The sequence below is a fragment of the Rhinatrema bivittatum genome, chromosome 10 (assembly GCF_901001135.1).
Source record: "Rhinatrema bivittatum chromosome 10, aRhiBiv1.1, whole genome shotgun sequence".
Lineage (NCBI taxonomy): Eukaryota > Metazoa > Chordata > Amphibia > Gymnophiona > Rhinatrematidae > Rhinatrema > Rhinatrema bivittatum.
Window position 1 is genome coordinate 23275303 of NC_042624.1, and position 19781 is coordinate 23295083.

General features: G+C 40.7%; 1 protein-coding gene across 1 annotated transcript in view; it reads right to left on the reverse strand.

The window, feature by feature from the left end:
• The window catches only part of HMCN1 (hemicentin 1), a 688208-nt gene that overhangs the window by 226848 nt on the left and 441579 nt on the right, over positions 1-19781 (reverse strand). Inside the window, 5 exon segments of the mRNA XM_029617466.1 lie at positions 817-930; positions 7891-8058; positions 10855-11136; positions 18882-19043; positions 19388-19510. Of these exon segments, the coding sequence (XP_029473326.1) occupies positions 817-930; positions 7891-8058; positions 10855-11136; positions 18882-19043; positions 19388-19510 (849 nt within the window).

A 19781-nucleotide genomic window follows, 5' to 3' on the forward strand; every position in this document is an offset into this window, starting at 1 on the left:
TGAAATGACTTACCCAAGGTCACAAGCAGTGTCAGAGGGATTTGAATTTTGACTTATCTAGTTCTCAACCTGCTGCACTAACCACTATGCTACTCTTCCACTTGCCTCTATCTGTTTCAGATATTTGTATCATCTACAGATAGACATATTCTTTCTTTGTCCTTCAGCAATGTTGCTCATAAAAGTCCTGAAAAACACCGGTATCGGCAGCAAGTCTTGAGGAATCCTAGTAGTCACCTTACCTTCAGCAGAGTGAACTCTATTGATTACCCCCTTTGTGACTGAAGCAGGCCCTCACCAAGTCTAGAAATTTCTGTCTCAGTCCCATACTGACTTCTTTACCAATCTTCTAAGTAAACAACTAGTTGGTATGTTGGAGTCTCCGATTCTTCAAAGCTAGTAGGATGTGACCATCTAGCAGAGGTGATGTGCTAGGCCTCAAGGAAGAACTGAAAATTACTGCTCCAGTAGTTATCCTTACTAAGTGATTCCATGTCATCTGGACAGCTTTAACTGGTCCTGATTTTACCCAATTGTATCTATGGATCTGTGGCCTGCTTTTCTTAGGAAAACTACACTAACAAGACCAGAAACACAACAGGATAAATCCAGGTCTGGCTCAGCCTTTCCACATGAAATGGAGCCAGTTGATAACACACAATAAATATTCAAGGATTCAGTCTTGCAGAAAATTTCTTCCTTGGGAGGACAAAGATTACTCAAAAAAACTGGTATGGGGTAAGAAATGAAGCAAAAATGAGGAGCAAAATTACAACATAATGCAAAACCAAATAGATTGTAAAATACAAACCATACCTAGCACAAACAGCTCAAAGTGTTTCCTTTCTTCTCCAGCAGAATTGATTACCACGCAGGCATAGCTGCCTGCATCATTCACTGCTGCCTGCATTAAACGCAAGGTCCTGCCCCCTAAAGAGAGTAAACACATGTGAGAATAGGAAATCACAGCTCAGGGGGTTCTTGCAAGTAGGCTTCCCAGAGGGACTTACTATGGCACCAGTTTATAAAGCGGACATACATTTTCTCATGAAAAGTGATGACGTTTCAGTACTATTATTTGAATGTTTTTTTTATTTGTTGTTCCTGCTAAATCCTAATAAAACTTATGCTTTTATAGTACTCTGAAAGTGTAGGGACTTCTTTTTCACCAGCCATGAGTAAATTCAGGGGTGCACATGCTACCAATTCTACAGAGAACTCCCAGCTCACACCGCTGATGTGAGAATTCTGCTACAATATGATTGGCTATGGCTACTTTCATACTCCAGTCTGTCTTTGGTTAAGTTATTAGTATAAAAATACCAACAGAGGACACTGTATTTTTCTATGTACACAGATGTCCGGTATTGCTCATGAGGCTACAGTGTCCTCTGTTTGTTGGTATTTTGTTAATTCAAGAGAGGACCTCTTTTGGGTGTTGTAATTCTTGGTAAGTTTTTAGTACGCCAGGAACTTTCAATAGTTACTAATGATAGTCCAAATTAAACTTAGGATTCTCTGACTTTTAAAGTGCTCCATGCTGGCTTCTCACATTATCTGGCAATGCTGTTAGCTCTTTATAAAGCAGCACATATTCTCTGATCTTCTCAACGAGAACTGGTGAGGCTTCCTTCACCTTCAGATATAAGACTGGAAGGGACTCACGGAACTCCTTTTTCGTATCATGCCCCTTTTTCTATGGAATTCTCTCCCCATAGATATAAGCCAGGAATTAAATTATGATGTTAGGTTCCAAATTAGGAGCTACCACCCAGGAAAAAAAGATCTGGGCATCATAGATGACATCACCTTGAAATAGTCAGCTCAGTGTATTGTGGCGGTTAAAAAAGCAAACAGAAAGCTAGGTAGGATGTCATAATGTCAAAAAAGAGGCGGAGGCCTTCTCTTAGCTGCAAAAAAAAAGGTTTACTGTAAACAGAGGTGATCTGTATTTCATATAGGAACCACGGTATATAAAATCTAATAAATAAATAATAAATAAATAAATAATGCCTCTGTATGACTTCATAATGAGACTTTGAATAGACGCTCAGATAACTAAACAAGACCTGGCTTGTTTAACCAAGTTTTTTGTTAGTCAGGGAAGTTAGCTAATCATTTTTTTTTAACTTCACGTATGGAACTGTAATTTGATCCTATCCCATTAGGACAGAACGTATGGGGTTAATGGCTAAATGGGCAGTATGACTGGCTTGTGTTTTGAGGGAAGTTGAGAGAAGGGGGATGGCATTTTTGTGCTGATTTATTTTAGAAAAGCTGTTGTATTTTATAATATTTTATTGTAAACTGCTTAGATGCTTTTGATGTTGGGCAGTATATCAAATAATATTAAATGTAAACTCAGCTCAATGTCCTTTGCATTTCAGGCAGACAAAGAACATAAAATGTTTTATTTTTTCCTATGTGAGGGAGTTGTGGGTTATTGGTGCTCAATATAAAGGTCATAAGAACTAAAGAACATAAGATATTTTATGCTATCAGATCAAAGGTCCATCAAGCTCAGTATCCTGTCTCCAAGAGTGGCCAGTCCAGGTCACAAGTTCAAGCAGATCCCACAAAGCAAATCCACTTCTTCTTACTCATACCCAGGGATAACAATAACTTTCCCTAGTCTCCATGACTAATACAGAGATAGCGCAGCTTTTAAACTAGATGATGGGGGAAATCCAACATTCACTCAGGAACGCATGGTTCAGAATGATGTATCTTTGAAGGTTACTAACACAACAGGGAAGTTAGGGCATCCCGGTAGAGAGGCTGCAAAAAGAATGCTACAGTGGATCAGGTGCCTTTAAGTAAAGAGCAGACAGAGCAGAAAGATTCCAAATTACGCCATCAGCCGATAAGCAGGTTGTTAACGCAAACAAAAAACATACTTTGAAATGTTTATCTATGAATGATAGAAGTACAAAACATAAGATGGGAGAATTAGCGTATATAGCACTGAATGAAAAGACAGATATAATTGGCATCTCAGAGACCTGTTGGAAGGAGATGTGGAAGGCGCATAAACAATGGGAGACTGTGATACCAGGGTACAAGTTATGGAATGGAGGAATAGGGAAATACGTATAGTACTGAATGTAATCCACTTTGAAGTGTCAAAAAGTAGAATATAAATAAATATTGAAAGGATAGATTAAATTGATGGAGGGATTGCTCTATATATTAAAGACAGCATTGAATCAAACAGGATACATTTTATATAGGAAACAAAATGCAATGTTAAATCTTCATGAATAAAAATTCCATGTGAAAAGGGGAAGAAAATAGCAGTGGGGATGTATTACCATCCACCTGGCCAGAATGAACAAACAGACAATGAAATCCTAACAAAAATTAGGGAAGCTAACAAAATCAGCAGCATAGTAATAATGAGTGATTTAAGTTACTCCCATATTGACTGGGTGAATGTCACATCAGGACATGCTAGAGAAGTTAAGTTCTTAGTTGAAATAAATGACTGCTTCATGGAGAAACTGGTACAAAAACCAACAAGATGTGAAACTAATTTAGACCTAGTGAAACACAGGATTTGGTGCGAGAGGTAACAGTGTTGGAGTCACTTGGCAATAGTGATTACAACCATCAAATTTGACTTGACTGGAGGGAGGACATTAAAGAAATCTACTGCAAAATCATATAAAAGGGTGACTATGGAAAAATGAGGAAAATGATTAGGAAAAAAACAAAAGGAGCAGCTACAAAGGTTAAGAGTTTACATTAGGCATGGACCTTGTTTAAAAATACCATCTTGGAAGCCCAGACCAGATGTATTTCAAGCATTACAAAAGGCAGAAGGAAAGCTAAACAACTACCGGCATAGTCAAAAGGTGAGGTGAGAGAGGCTATAAGAGCTAAAAGACCATCTTTCAAGAAATAGAAGAGGGCTTCAAATGAAGAAAACAGGAAACAGCATAAGCAATGACAAGTTAGATGCAAAGCACTGATAAGGAAGGCAAAGAGAGAATTTGAAAAGAAGCTTATCATGGAAGCTAAAACTCATAATAAAAACTTTTTCAGGTACATTTGAAGTAAAAAAAAGTGTGAGGGAGTCGATTGGACCATTAGATGATCAAGGGGTAAAAGCGGCACTTAGGGATGACAAGGCCATAGCAAAGAGATTAAATGAATTCTTTGTTTTGGTCTTTCTTCACTGAGGAAGATATAAGGCAGATATGCATGTCATAAGGAGATGATTCAGAGGAACTGAAACAATCTTAGTGAACTAGATGTACTAAGGCAAATTGCCAAACAAAAGTCTAGCAAATCACCAAGACCAGATGGTATACTTCCCAGAGTACTGAAAGAACTGAAAAATGAATTTGAATTTCCCTCTCTGCTGCTGAAAGGCTAACATTTAGGTTTCATTGCTATACTCTTACGATTCCACAGTGCATTTTTTTTTTATCTTCCTTGATTCTATTCCATTTTTTATATATAGTGCCACTCCTTCATCTATCCCATCTGCCCATAACATCAATTTAATTTATACCATTGGTTATTCTCCTTCTGACACATTTTTTGAGATGCCTATAATCTCTGTATACTCTTATAATGTCATACAGTCTAACTTTCTGATCCTGCTACTCAGACTTCAGCATTTATGTATAGACTTTTTGCTTTGTTTTCTTGTAATATCTATTTGTATTTATAACCTTCTAATTAGCAGACGATTCAGGCAGAATAGAGTCATTCACATCTGGGTGCTCTTTATTTACATCCATCTGGCCTACTTTAGCCTTAACCACAACTTTTCTACTGGAATATTCTTTGAAAGTATCCTTGGAAGATACCTCCCTCTGAACCATGTACTTCCGAGCAACAATCGGCTTTTCCCCAAAGTCTAGTTTAAAAGTTGCTCTATTTCCTTTTTAAATGATATGCAAGCAACCTGGTTTCACACTGGTTAAGGTAGAGCACATCATGTCTGAATAGGCTACCCCTTCTCCAGAATGTTCCCCACTTCCCAACAATTCTAAAGCCCTCTTCCCTGCACCATCATTTCATCCATACATTGAAACTCTGAAGCTTAGCCTATCTCTGAGTTCATTTGAGTGTAGAATGGGAAGCAATATTGAGAATGCAACTCTGGAGGTTCTGGATTTCAATTTCCTATGTAAAAGCCTAAATTTAGCCTCCATATCCTCTTTCCTGCACCTTTCTGTGTCATTGGTATCTATATGCACCATGACAGCTAGCTCCTCCCCAGTGCTCTTTAAAATCCTGACGCATGAAGATTGCTACTTTTGTACCAAGTAGGCAAGTTACCAAGTGATTCTCATGACCACCAGCCACCCAGCTATCTACATTTGTAATGATCGAATTGCCAGCAAGAATGACAGTCCTAGCCATACCTCCCTGGGCAAACAACCCTGGAGACATATCCTCAGTGCAAGAATAAACAAAGTAATAACCCTTAACATGTACATCAGGCCCCAGAAAAGAATCCTGCAAGAATTGCCACTGAAGCACAAGATAAACCACAGGTGTTGCTTAAGTTATTACCGATCTGGAAAAGGGAACTATGAGTGAATCAACCACATCTACAGATGGCACAAAATTATTCAGTGCTTTTAAAATAGAAGTGAACTGTGAGAAACTGCAGAATGATACTGTCAGACTAGGGAAGTGGGCATCTAAATAGCAGATGAAATGTAATGGTAATAAGTACAAAGTGATATATACAGGGAAAAATAATCCCTATAGCTCCAGTATACTGGATTTCATATTAGGAGTTAGCACCCAAGAAAAGGATTTTGAGACATTGTTGACAAGATGTTGAAATCTTCAGATCAATGTGCAGCCGTTGTCAAAAAAAAAAAAAAATGTTAGGGATTATTGGAAAAGGAATGGGGAAGAAACTGAGAATATCAGAATGCTTTTACGTCGAACCATGGCATGACCACACCTCAAGCACCTTATGCAGCTCTGGGCACCCCATCTCAAAAAGGCTATGGTGGAACTATGAAAGATATAGAGAAGGGCCATAGCCATGATAAAGGGGGTGGAGACGCTCTCTTATGATGAATGGATAAACAGGTCAAAGCTCTTCAACCTGGAAAAGAGGCAAGTGAGAGAGTTTCATAAAATTTAGCTTTGGGCCAGTGGCCATTTTGAAAAGCCAGAGGAGCAGGGCAGGAGCAACAGGGGATTGATCTTGACCCCAGAAGACCCTCAAATGGGGTTTAGTGCTGGGGTTGGGGGGGAAGTCAAGGGGTGAGGATTTTGCTTAAGCAGATTTGGTGGGCGGGGGCGGAAAGACCGTGACCAGCACCTGGACACGGACTTAGAGTTTTGTTTTTATTTGGCCCAGTAGTGAATACTGAAAACAAATAAATAGAAAAATTGATGAATTTTCATTTGTTTTTCTTTTGTTCCATTTTGAAAACAAAACTGAAATAGAAATTATTGACATTTTCTATTTCGTTTCAAATGCCAGCACACCCCTAATAAAATCATGAGGGGAGGTGAAAGAGATGAATAGAAAACAATTATTTACCCTTTGAAGTAGTACAAGGACTAGGGGATTACTCCATGAAACTAATTGGTAGCAGATTCAAAACAAATTGGGTTAAGTATTTTTTCACTTAGCGCACAATCAAACCATGGAATTTGCAGCCAGAGGATGTGGTCAAGGCATCTAGCTCAGTTGGGTTTAAAAGGGGTTTAGACAAGTTCCTGCAAAAAAAAAAGTCCATAAACAATCATTAGCCAGGTAGACTTGGGGGAAAACACCACTTATTCTAGGGATCCTCCAGGCAATTCTTGGTAATCTGGATTGGTCACTGACAGAGACAGCATGCTGGGCTCGATGGACCTTTGGCCTGACCTAGCATGGTACATCTCATGCTCATTAATAAAACAGCAGGACAGCCGGACTGCAGTTGGTCACCACTTCTGCATTCCTAAAGAAAAGCGCTGGACTCATCATCTCAAAATCAAAGACATTTTAATATTTAATCATCTGATTACTTTTTACAGTGCCTTTTATAATATTAAGTCTACAGGATAAAAAAGAATTGCGATTTGTAGTAACATGATTTGATTATGTTGTTTCCCATGGTTTTGACTTAGTTTTTGAGCAGGTCCCAAACAGAAAATATTCATGACAACAGAAGATATGAGCATGAAAGATAACCCTGGTTCTTAATGTACAGCAAGGGTTAACAACAAATAGACATTCAGAAAGCAAGAATTGTTTGGAAAGGAATAGAGAATACAACTGAGACTATCATAATGCTTCTGTATGGATCCCTGATGCAACCCCCATCATCATTATTGTACATATCTCTTGTCACCCCCAACTCAAATAATGTATATACCTTAGAGCATCAGTGCCACCTATTGCTTCATTATTGTCAAATCTAATTAAGGCTTAAAACTATCTTCTACCCTCTGGTCAAGCTATTCTGCCAGTTCTTTATTTTGGATCCAGTTTAATTATGCAAGCCTATTTCTTCCATGTTCACAATACGAAGTTATAGCTCTTCTTGGCTAAACCCTAATGAGGAAATGGTCCTAAAGGGATTATAGATGCAACGAGTAGAAATAAAGTAGTATTGGCAATCTCAGTGGAACGGTCCAGGGAAAGCAAAATGCCCTGACATTAAAAATGATTCATTGCAGATGAGAGAGTCATAAAAAAAACACCTTGTGCGGGTAGGAGAGGAGGGAAGGATGGACGGACAGTTCAGCATCTTTGAAGGCTGTTTCTCCAGGAGGGGGGAGCTGTAGGGGAAGGGGGTGTCCCAACACAGCATTAATAATGTCAGATAAATACAGAAATTAAAAAAAGCTAATGAAATATGATAGACTAGAAAATCACTGAATTAAGAGCTTTAAGGGATGATCCCGTAATTACCGTACCTGAGAGAATTCTGACTGAACTGCTCGGTCCGATGGGTCGGCCTTCTTTCAGCCACGTTATCGAGGGCAGAGGAATGCCAGATGCTTCACAGGTCAGCGTCACAGGGTTTCTTTCTACAACGCTGATGTTTTCAGGCCCCCCTAGGTCACCCAAAATACTCGGAGGCACTAAGAATGCAAACAAACAAAAAGAAGACAATCCCAACCCAAAAGTTGAGCACATTAAATAAAATCTGACAGATATTTCTGAATGAAGCCACTGTCTTACATAGTAACAATGTAAAATGTCAGATAAGGACCTCTTGGCCCGCCAACCTGTCCTGTTGCTCCTGTCTACTGAGGCTCCTGTGTTTTCCTTCTCTTGTCCTTTAATGCCTGCCTTTGCATTTGTCACCAACACACTGGAATTCTATTTTATTTTTATAATTACTATCACTACTCTGCTAGCATCTGTTCTCCTCTTATTGACATGCCATATGCCTCTTTATCAAAAAGTAGCATTTTCCCTCAGCTTCCCAATGCTCATATCATGATCTTGTGTCCTGAAACTTCCTTTGCTACTTGCTTACACTTGACTGAAGCCTGCCAGAGATTTGAATGTTTGGATCATACCTTTATTTGTCTAGAATTCCTCAAATCTCTCAGCATAGAGCTTGTGTTGCACGCTCTCCTGAGCTGCTTCCATCTTTCCCTTGTTCTTACAGATGTATAGCCTCCAGAAAGTACCTCAGTATTCAAGACGGAGTGGGAGGGTGATTCTGACACCTCCTTTTTCATACTGGCAATACCTCAACTTTTGCACCAATGCATTCTGTAAATTTTGACTGGTGCAGATAATTTCATTTTTCCCCAAAAAGATCACCAAGGAGAAATCTCAGGATTCAGACCTGCAGCTTTCAGACTTCAGAACAGTGACCCAACCACTGAGCTACGACCTGGGTATATTTGTTACTCAATATGACTGTGAAAGTTGATCTATCATCGCTCTGTATTTGATATGTTTCCACACATTGGAGACCTAGGGGATGCAAATCTGTCTTGTGCATATTCACTGTGGCAATCCTGAAAACTCGACTGGTTACGTGTACCTCCAGGAGAGGGTTGGGAAAAAGTGATATACATTACAGCCCCCCATCCATAAACACCCGAACATTAAATACAGGGCATGTATTGTACCTGCATAGGGAAACTTGTACCTAAAGTTGGTCACTTTCCCTTAACGCAACAAATGCTCCTATAGCCAATGCTATTCCATTTGTTTAGCTGCATTGCTTTAAATTAACAAACTGTAAAGTCTGGCAGGGTATAACTCTCAGTTTTATTACTAATTTCTAAGCTAAGAAAGGATTTTAAAATTCTACAAGTAAGCAGGCAAACCAATATTTGCAGGAAAATACTACCTTGAGATTTGGTCTTTCAAGACTATAATTCAATAAGTAGTGTCAGTTAAACAACAATTCATGGATGTTTTATGTAGGTATGTATATATATTTGTTAGGCACAATGAAACATTTATAATGTATGCGGGTTATCAATTTTTAATAAACTGCATCATTCAGCGACTCACAGCAGTGTGGCTAGGAGGGCTCGAATCTACAGCCACCTCCTGCCCACGAACAGTGGAGCCCTCTGAAATAGTAAATCTTCATTCCAAAGGGCTGGCGGGGGGAAGAGGGTCAAGTCTTCTTGTTGGTCGGTTCAGAGAGTATTTTGAGGAGGGAGGGGGTGGGGCATGCTATCAATGGGAGGAGTTAGCCAACAATCCACAAAATGGGGGTAACTAAACTAATAGCACTCCATAACCCGCATGAAAAAAAAATTTATTTTCTTTTTTTCTTTTTCTTTTTTTTTTTTTTTTATCATTCACATCATTGAAAACATGCCGAACACTCGGTCACCACTATCAAATCAAACTTATAACATACTTTTCACAATGAAAAAAACTTTATAAGAGAGGAAAGTGATGTTTTGTAAAGTTCATTCAAGGCACCATCCAGGTTTACCTCTTTGTTTTTTTAATCATAAACACCACCGTCCACCCTATGTAGAATTTATTATTTTTAATGTCAAAAACTCTTTTTTTTAATTTAAAAAATATTTGCATTTTATATTTTGTGAAACTGTTGTGAAAAGTACATCCTTGACATGAATAGGAACAGTCCACAGTTTCACAAAATATAAAATGCAAATATTTTTAAATAAAAAAAAGATTTTTGACATTAAAAATAATAAATTCTACCTAGGGTGGACGGTGGTGATTAAAAAACAATGAGGTAAACCTGGATGGTGCCTTGAATGAACTTTACAAAACATCACTTTCCTCTCTTAAAAATGTTTTTTCATTGTGAAAAGTGTGTTGTATGTTTGATTAGATAGTGGTGACCGAGTGTTTGGCATGTTTTCAATGATGTGAATAATAAAAAAAAAAAAGAAATAATTGTTTTTCATGCGGGTTATGGAATGCTATCAATGGAGGGAGGGCATGGGGGGAACTTACAGAGGTTTCTGTCACTCGATGGAGGGTCTATTGGAGGGACTCAGGAGTGTGGTGCCGTCACTCGATAAATAAGGATGAAATCTCCCTTCTAACTGGCCCATTCACTTCAGGCCACTTAACACAGGGAATTTCCTGAGAAAGCAAGCCTGGTAAAATGTTAAATCCAGATCCAGCGTTACTGAGCCCACAGAAAATAGCACATACGGAGTGCCTACCATACTATTTCCCATGGGCCGAGTAAAGCCTCAATTGCATATCAGGCACCCTCATTTACAAATGGGTAAGCTCTAATTTTAGCACATACCCATTAATGTAATGGAGGACCTTCTCAACATGCACGTTATGAACTTATCCCAAAATACGCTATTTTGAGCATGAAGAAATGGCCCTGAATATTCATGATAAACTATTGCATAGGCCTCTACATATTAACGCTTCAACACAAATGATTTAATCCCAGTACTCACCACGGACAGTCAGGTCATACTTCCTGTCAGTCTGTCCAGCTACGTTCACAGCAATGCACAAATAGCGGCCTGTGTCTGACACCTGGATGTTCTTAAGGTGCAGGAGTCTTCCTTCGTTCAGTATCTCTACTCCTCGCCCAGCAATCAACGGGCGGCCGTCCCTCAGCCAAGTGATGGCTGGCCGGGGATTACCCTTCGCCTCACATGCCAAGGAAATATTTGACCCTCGGGTCGCAATTACATCGAAAGGATGGCTCCCACTATCAGATATCACAGGGCGAACTATTGGGAAATGAAAAAGGAAAACATTGAAGATTTCTCTCCTCTGTTCAAATTCCATTTCAAGTCTTGATTTTTTCGCCTTCACGCTGAACAGATCACTTCAGCCTGATTTGTTGAAGTACATTAATGTAGGGTATGATGTTGTATTTTTGAATTATGCATTATAAAAGCACTTTTTTAAAACATTTTTCCTATATACACTTTCTCACAGAAATATATTATTGGATGTTTCAGTTATTTCAACTATTAATAATCTGCTTCTTGGAATTCAAGCTCAGGGAGAGTGAAAAATGAGGCTGCAGGAAAAAAATATAAGATGAAATGTAGTAATTAATTTCCTTTCCCTGAGTTTTGCCAGACCAATCGAGAAAAACACTCCCTTACCAGCAGATGGAGGCAGACGCAAACTTGCTGAAGTCACCCTATATAGGGTCCTGTGCTTACTTCAGCCTGCCAGTATTTTCTGTAACAAGCTTATAAAAAATGCCTACACACACCCCCATTAACCAGGGGCCTTTGCAGAGAGAAACACTAGGGATTTCACCAAACCTAGGTACATTGGTTAACAAGAAGCGTAACAGGACTCTTAACCTGTAAGGAATAGGAACTATATACACACACATTCCTTTAGCAATTCCGAAGGTTAAACCCCTAACAAAGAAGATGAAGAACAAAAGCAAACAACCATCAGTCTGGTAAGGCCCTGGAATGATCTGGCGTGACTCACGGAAAAAAAAAAAAATTAGCAGGTACATCCCAGACAAGTGGGATGCTCATAGGCCTACTCTCAAAATGCCTGAGCCAAAAGTAGTGTCATCTCCGGCTCAAACATCCAGACAATAATGCTTCGTAAATGAATGCAAAGAGGTCAAAGTAGCCATCCTGCAAATCTCCTAAGGAAAAACTTGGCGAAGCTCTACCCATGAAGGGGCCTGAATCCTGGTTGAATGGGCCCCTGTGGTGTACCTAGAGTATCTGGCACCTGAGGCAGATTGTTCCTTTGCCCCCCCCCCCCCCCCCCCCCCCGATATATAATTTTAAAATTTAAACAGAAAAATGTTACTAGTAGATTTTTACATAGTACACCTAGTTCAGTACTGTCATAACCAAAATCACAGGAAATCCAGTATCAATGCTCAGCCTGTTCTTTAAAGGTAACTAGAGAGGATACACAGTCTGCTTTCGAGCCTACATCGATCAATGATCTAATCAAAATTAACCTCTTTTACATATTTATGTTCAATTGAAAGTAAAGTCAGATTTGTCAATCTTGCTTGACTCTGTCAAGCATAAGAAATTTTTTTTTATCAATTTCAATCTCAAAAGAAATTCTCTCACATGAAGCAACAAACACAAAATGTCAAAAAGAATCTCAAAAACAGTAAGACGCTTGCAAGAGTCACAAAAATCTCATTTCACCATAAACCCCAGAAAATGCAATGCTGTCCCATTTCTTTGCCTCTTCAATGCTGATTTTGGCACCTTTCCAATGCCTCTGAAGTCATCCAGTCTCCACAGTGATATCTTCATCAGATAATTCATTGAAAATCTGAGTCAAATTTGGAATATAGCAAGTTCTTCTTCTGTTGCAACAAAGAAAGGACCAAATTTTAAAAGTGTTACTCGCACTAAAAAGCCCATATATACAAGTATCTGGGCTGCGCGCAAGCAACGTGCATTTTAAAAGCTGGAAATTATGTGCTTGTGGAAGTAAAAAAAAGGGGGTGGAATTGGGGGCAGAGCCTGAGTGTTCTGGGGCAGGGCCAAGACTAACACGTGTAATTCCATATTTTAAACTCAGAGACCACAGCTTGCACCAGCTTGCTATCCATGTAACTTTACTGTTGCTCCTGATGAGAAGCAAGTCTGCAGATCTTGCGTTTTTGGGTTTACATGACAGGGTGAGTAGTCTGGGTCAACTTGGGGGAGTGCAGGATGAAGAGCCAGAGGGTTCTGGATGACCTCGAGGGAGACTGGGCAAACTCGTGGACTAACTAGAAAAACTGGGAATGTCCCTTGGGTGAGCATGTTTTAAAATCTGCTTACATACAAGCATTAAATCCAGCAAACTCTTATGAAAGATACTCAAAATAGGTATGCTCGAGTAGCATCTTAAAATTAGGAGCACACTTACGCGCACTAGGCTTATTTTAAATCTTACGTGCATTAATGCACGCATGATTTAAAATTTCAACGTATATTTGCTCACACACCCATATGCACATGTATGGGCACCCGCATGCTTATTTTAAAATTAGCCTGGAAGTGTTTGGCTGAATAACAGTGAAGATCGACAGAATGTGATCCATTGCCTTAGAATGAATCCCCAATTCTTGATGAACGTGATCAAGATAATCAAGCAAGCTTGCTTTACTTCCTCTGGCAATGTGAGACCACCATCCTTTGCCATTTTTCCTGACATCCTTTTGTCACAGCTTTATTCTCCCTCTTCTCTCCATAGAAATGCCCATTTCCCTCACACTTTGTATTTGCATAATGAATGGCCCTTTCCACAATTTCACTGCGCTGAACTTCAAGAAACATTTGCACTTATCAAGGTTGATTCCAACTGTTCGCAAACATTTTTGTGTGAGATTAATTTCTTCCAGGACTTCAACCCAGAAAGAAAGGTAACTGCAAAATCAGAGCTGATCCTCTTGTGTTTATATTTTCTTTGGGACTGCACAGTACTTCCAAAGCTGAGGACAATTTCTCAACATTTGCCTTCACTGCGTTCAAAGCATCATAATAAGCATTCCATCTTGTTTAAGAAAGCCTATTGACTGTCATGCCAATGTTCTCTGACATCATTATGGCCTGGTTTTGGCCTCTGTTGGAAACAGGATGCTGGGCTTGATGGACCCTTGGTCTAACCCAGTATGGCATGTTCTTATGTTCATTTTCCATCAATGAGATGAGGCTGAAAAGAAGGAATAGCCTCTCTCTAAGGTTTCAAAAAAAAGTTGCACAAAAAATACATCCAAATGAGTGTACTCCAGAAATGTTCAGAGAATGATGTGCACAAGGCACATACAATGGGATTATTCTCTCTGATCTTTGACTGCATACTATCATGAATCCCAGCCATAGTTGCAGCATTGTCATATCCCTGACTGTCCAGCCCATCTCTCTCCAGATGTCTCAGGATATCCTTAGAGTGCTCAACAGCATTCGTTCCAGCAGTAGGCAAGAAGCCCAAGAATGATTCAGTGACGTCATTTCATTCAATATGGATGCATCTGATCACTTCACACATCTGATCAGTGTGGGAAACATTAGGAGTGTTATCAACAAGAATCCCAAAATACTTTGCTTTCTTGATATCAGCCACTATTTTCTCTTTGACATAATTCCTCAAAAGGCAAATAAACTCATTTTGAATCTTTGGAAATAAATATGAAGCCACTCTCCTCTCAGATGGAACAGGATGCTTAATCCTTACAAAATGTTCTTTCAAAGCTGGATCATAATTTGACAGCAACTCTACCAATTCCATGATGTTTCCTTTGTTTGCTGATGACATGTCCTCTTTGAGACCGAGAAAAAGAAAATTCTAGTGAGCTAGAAACATTACATCCAAGAGGCTTTGCAAAATGTGCTTCCATTTCTTTCTCTGCCTGTCCATTGCTATCTGATGAACTTGATCAATAGTTTTTTTTGAAGCTTCAGTCCTGCTTCCAAGGTCTTCCATGTCTCCATGCATGAGAAATACTGCTCCGAAGCTGCATAGTCGGACACCTTTGGATTTAGCTTCCATTGTGCTTGAAACCCAGGACACACTGTTCTGAAGTTATTTGGAACCTCCTCTGATAAAACAATGCTGTGTAACTGCCTATCTGAACTTACAGAGATAAGGCCCTTAAACCTTCATTGAGAGCTGTGGCTGAACGGTCCTATCTTTTCTTCCACTTTTGTTCCCTCAAAAGGGCTGCAACTTCCAAAATTGCTGGCTTTGCTGCAACACTGAGTATCTCCTAGGATGATAACATTTTGACTCCCTGAAATGGTTTCTTGCTGGACAAGTCTAGAAGGAAACCTTAGCTCTATCCTCCAGAAGTTTGGGTGACTTGAACTCCTCCAAGTCTATGACCAACTTTTCTAAGTCCCTCCCCCCCCCCCCCTTTAAATGGAAGCCTTGGAGGCTGAATCCTCTGTCCACTTCCTCATCCAGAGAAGATGGTAAGTAGCTACCATCTGGCCATGGTTTTTGCTGATGTCCAAACCAGGTCATAAAAAGTGTCTTAAGAATGACATTTATGTATTCATTTGATTTATATTCTGCTTTACAAGTGCTTAAAAAGTGGATGACTGTACATTCAGGTACTATAGGTAATTTCTTATCCCCAGTGGATTCACAATCAAGTTTGTACCTGAGGCAATGGAGGGTGAAGTGACTTGCCCAAGGTCACAAGGAACGACAGCGGGATTTGGTTTCCCTGGGTCACAGTACTAAGCTACTCGTACACTCCATGTCCACGTCAAGGTATGTTACCTCCTCCAGGTCTGAGACAGTTTCTTGTAGGCATGCTCTAGCTACGTTGCCTGCAGCTTTAAGTCAAATACCTCAAAGAATTGTTAACAAGAAATTCAATTTTATGATACCGATGATCCTTCAAAGCCTTACCTCACTCTAGAGGGATAGGGATTTTCCTAGGGCAGAGGCTAAATCTTTCCCATTGCTTTTCCAAACTTTAATCTTACCCTGAAGAATTCCATTCTGCCACAGTCAATTCTCTAACAGACTGACCCAGAGGGGACACACTTATGGCTTTATATGCCCACCATAATTGGGCCTCCTTCAGTCTGCTCCTCAGAATTACCCGTCTCCTAGGACAGTGAAAAGCAGAAAAGGAAATTCCTTCTTTTTAAGCAGGTTGATAGTGGAAGATTCCTCCTCTTCCTTAGATGAAATCTCACTACCCTCAGAATTCTCTCCCCAACATCTCCCTATTGTCCCTCTTTCAGGGACTCCAGTCAAGTTCCTGAGTGAGACCTTTCCTCCTTCAGTTCTCAGTCCATAACCCACTGGGAGCATTTCCTCACTAATATTATGTGCCCATGTTCCTGGGAGGCATTAACAGGAGGAGAAGCACCCACCCAAACTTCCTGCTTTAAGCAACAAGACATGGTGCAATAACAGGACGAGTTCAGAGGAAAGCAGGGAGGCAGAGAGAAGAAAAGACAAGGAAGGAGATGCCCCAAGATCAAATCCAGCCAAAGGATTCTGCTCCAGAGTAGCAGGGGTTAACACTGGAAGCCTCATATCTAATCTCTCTAGAGTCACATGAGTCCAAAAATAGCCACCATTTCTGCCTCAGCCAAAAATATACCAGGGGGAACATCTCTCTGTCCTGTTCTGACTGAGGGCAGGGTCTTTGGTGCAGCTGCAACCTGTACCTCCATTCTCCCTACCTCCTCTGAGCAAATGCAGCAATGGCCACTGCTAGCTACCAACTTGCAGCGTAGGCCATAGGCCCATAAACTCTGGCATGCTTCTCGTGTTCTGGACTCGACATGGTTCTCGCTTCCCAGTCTGCCTGGTGCCTTCGTGGAAGCCCCAGGCAGGCCAGCTCCAGATTCTACAATAACCACAGCTAAGACTGCTTTGGCTGGCTGCTCGATTCCCCTGCAGCTACACCTTTTTCTTTGATTCTTTTATGAAAGTAATTTTATATTTACAAATATCTAACTAGCCGCAAGCAAGCAGCTAGAGGAGGGAGCTGCTTACTTTTCTCCTCCTCTCCTCTTGGATTCAAAACCAGCCTTGATCCTCTCTGGAAGCCCTTTGCTGTGGCCCTAATCCACTGGGAGAGGACCAGACTCACATCTGTCAGCCCAGGACTCCTCTAGCAGGCCAAGAGCTGACTCTAGAAGCATGAGTATGACACCCTATCATCTGCTGGAGGTGGAGAATACCGAGGTAAGCTCAGGACCCTATATAAGATGACATCTGCAAACCAGTTTCTCTCTGCCTCCAACTGCTAGTAGGGGAGTATGGTCAACTTGTCTGGTGGGACAATAAGGAAACTCTACAATATTTAGACTTCTCTGTAGTTTGGGAATTTCTTCTTGCAAATTTCTTGCATTTCTCACTTTCTTGACTTTTATTTTTTGGAAAATTAATTTTAATGGGCTCCAGACTACCTGTCCCCCATGAAGAGACAACTGGCAAAATTTAAATTTTAAGATGTGAGCAAGAAAAAAATTGGACACCCAGACTGCCGCCCCACCAATGCCCCTGCCCCTTTTTCAAAGCCCCGGGACATACGCGCGTCACTGAGCCTATGCAAAATAGGCTCGGCGCGCGCAGGAGCGGGTTTTATACCCTTTGAAAATCCGCTCCATAGTGCAGTGGAACAGCTGCTGGTCCCCTTCCTAAAATATGCTTACAAATTTTAATGGGCCCAAGGGTCCTCCCATTCAACCAAAATGTTCAAATATTGTAGTGTTGGAATGGTGCTGAATTCCCCCCCCCCCCCTTTCAAAAATGTGTTGTAAAAAATCCCCACCCCACTGCCTATACCCTCCAACCCCTAAAGGTTTCCCTAAAGCTGAGTGGGAGGAGGAGAGGCTCTTTCCTGCTCCTGCTGTGCTGAATCCCTAGTACGTGACAGCTCCCAGCACTTTGTATTAAATTTATTCACTGCATTCCAGGTCTGATCCCCATTCAGACCTCACTGGCAGAGAAGAGACCAACCTGTATCCAGCACTCAGCGTCAGGCATGCAGCCAGTCCCCGTTCAGTATTGAATTCTGATTGGACTTTAGTGCCCCGGGGAGCTGTGAATAAACAAATACTAAGTGCCGGTAGAGCTAGCAGCACTTGGTATTACGTGGAGCAGGAGCGGGCAAGAACCCCTCTGGCTCCTGCTCTGCTTTGGGGGTTCAGAGTAGTAGGGATTTTTGTCCACAGCTTTTTGAAAGTAGGATTTGGGGGAGGGCTCAGCACGGCTCCCACTGCTGCAGCTTTTAAACATATGGAAGATGAAAGGCGAGGTCCTATTGGTCTACTTCAGTTTTTTAACATACTGGAGGATTGAGTGGGAAGGGAAATCAGCTGTTAGGGGTTTTTGTTTTTTTTTAGTTATCCATCTGTTTTTCCAATCAGAGATACCTGGATACCGTTATTCGGCTAGTGCTGAGTACCAACATTAGCCAGATGAAATGTAGTCATACAAATGCCTCCAGCACCACCTCTATTTAGCCAGATACATTTTAGCTGGATGATGACTTACGTGGCTAAAATTTATCTGGCGAAATTGGGGGAATTTTTTAAATAGCGCCTTTTGTCTGGTTAACTCCAACTGCTTTTACTTCTACCTCTGAATGTCGAGAACGTCAAGCTTCTACTATTCAAGAGGGAGGTGAGGTGTACACATTCAAGACGGTATCCGTGACTGTGTTTTGCGACAGTGCTTCATCGGGAGGGACAGGGTTCTGAAAATTCAGGACCTTCAGTGCAAGGCTGATTGCGGGCAGTCAGATTTTCAGCTCCTTGTCTCTCCCGATGAAGCATTGTGAAACACAATCGTGTGTATCGGGGGGACTGACCTAGACTGAAAGGACTATCAGATTGTTGGACTGCTGCATTGGATATGATGAAACGTTTATGTTTGATTGATGAACTCCCATCCTTTGGATACGGCCTTGAATTGTGTACACCTCACCTCCTCCTTGGCTAATATTTCTATGTGGGGTTGTCGTTTACCACTTCTTTTTGGAAAGCTTATATTAATGACAACTTACCATAAACCTGTAATTTATATTCTTTCATCGCACTTCCAGCTAGATTTGAAGCCACACAAGTGTAAGATCCAGCATCTGAGTTTTCAGCAATGGAAATCTGTAGTTGTCTACCCCCAGATAGCACCCTAACTCTTCCAAGAAGGTCAGCCATCAACAAAGAACCTGAAAAAGACATTTATAGTCAAATATTTGGGTGGGTTGAGCTCATTGGGAACTGAAAAAGACAAGAACTGGCGGCACTCAAGAGATGCATGCTGGGTAGCAGGCACCTCCTGTACCTGAATATAACTCGCCTTCAGCTCCACTTTGGAAGATACATCTAAAAGCCAAATTTAAATCCAACGTGCTTTGTTAAGTGGATAAATGAGTGCCTAGATCAGCCAGCCAGACAAAAACGTTAGTCGGTGAAGACGTACAGTTTCATATTAACTCAATAATATAGAGATGTTTTTGAGATACCAGACAAGTAAATTACTTTAAATTCTCCAAAAATGATTGGTGCTTACCATTCTTTTTCCAGCTAAGACCAGGTGGTGGAATACCACTCGATTCACAAATAAGACTAATGAGGTTGCCTTCAGTAACTGTCAACTGGGAAACCTCCTCTGAGCCACGAATAACTGGTGGCACTAAAACAAAAATAAGGCATAAAAAAAAAAGTCTCATGAACATGTTGGGGTCAGTTTTCAAACAGCGGCTGAGCAGATATGATAGCCACACCAGCTAAATTTAGATGTAATCTTTGGGTGCATTTTCAGCTGAATCTAGCTAGCTAGGTTTTCAACTGAAAGTCTGCTTAAATCTAGCCCAAAACTTCCCAAATCTGTCCTGGCCTCTGCATAACCAGCTGGGTTTTCAGATCTCCACACTTTTTATTTATTATAACACATATATACCGCT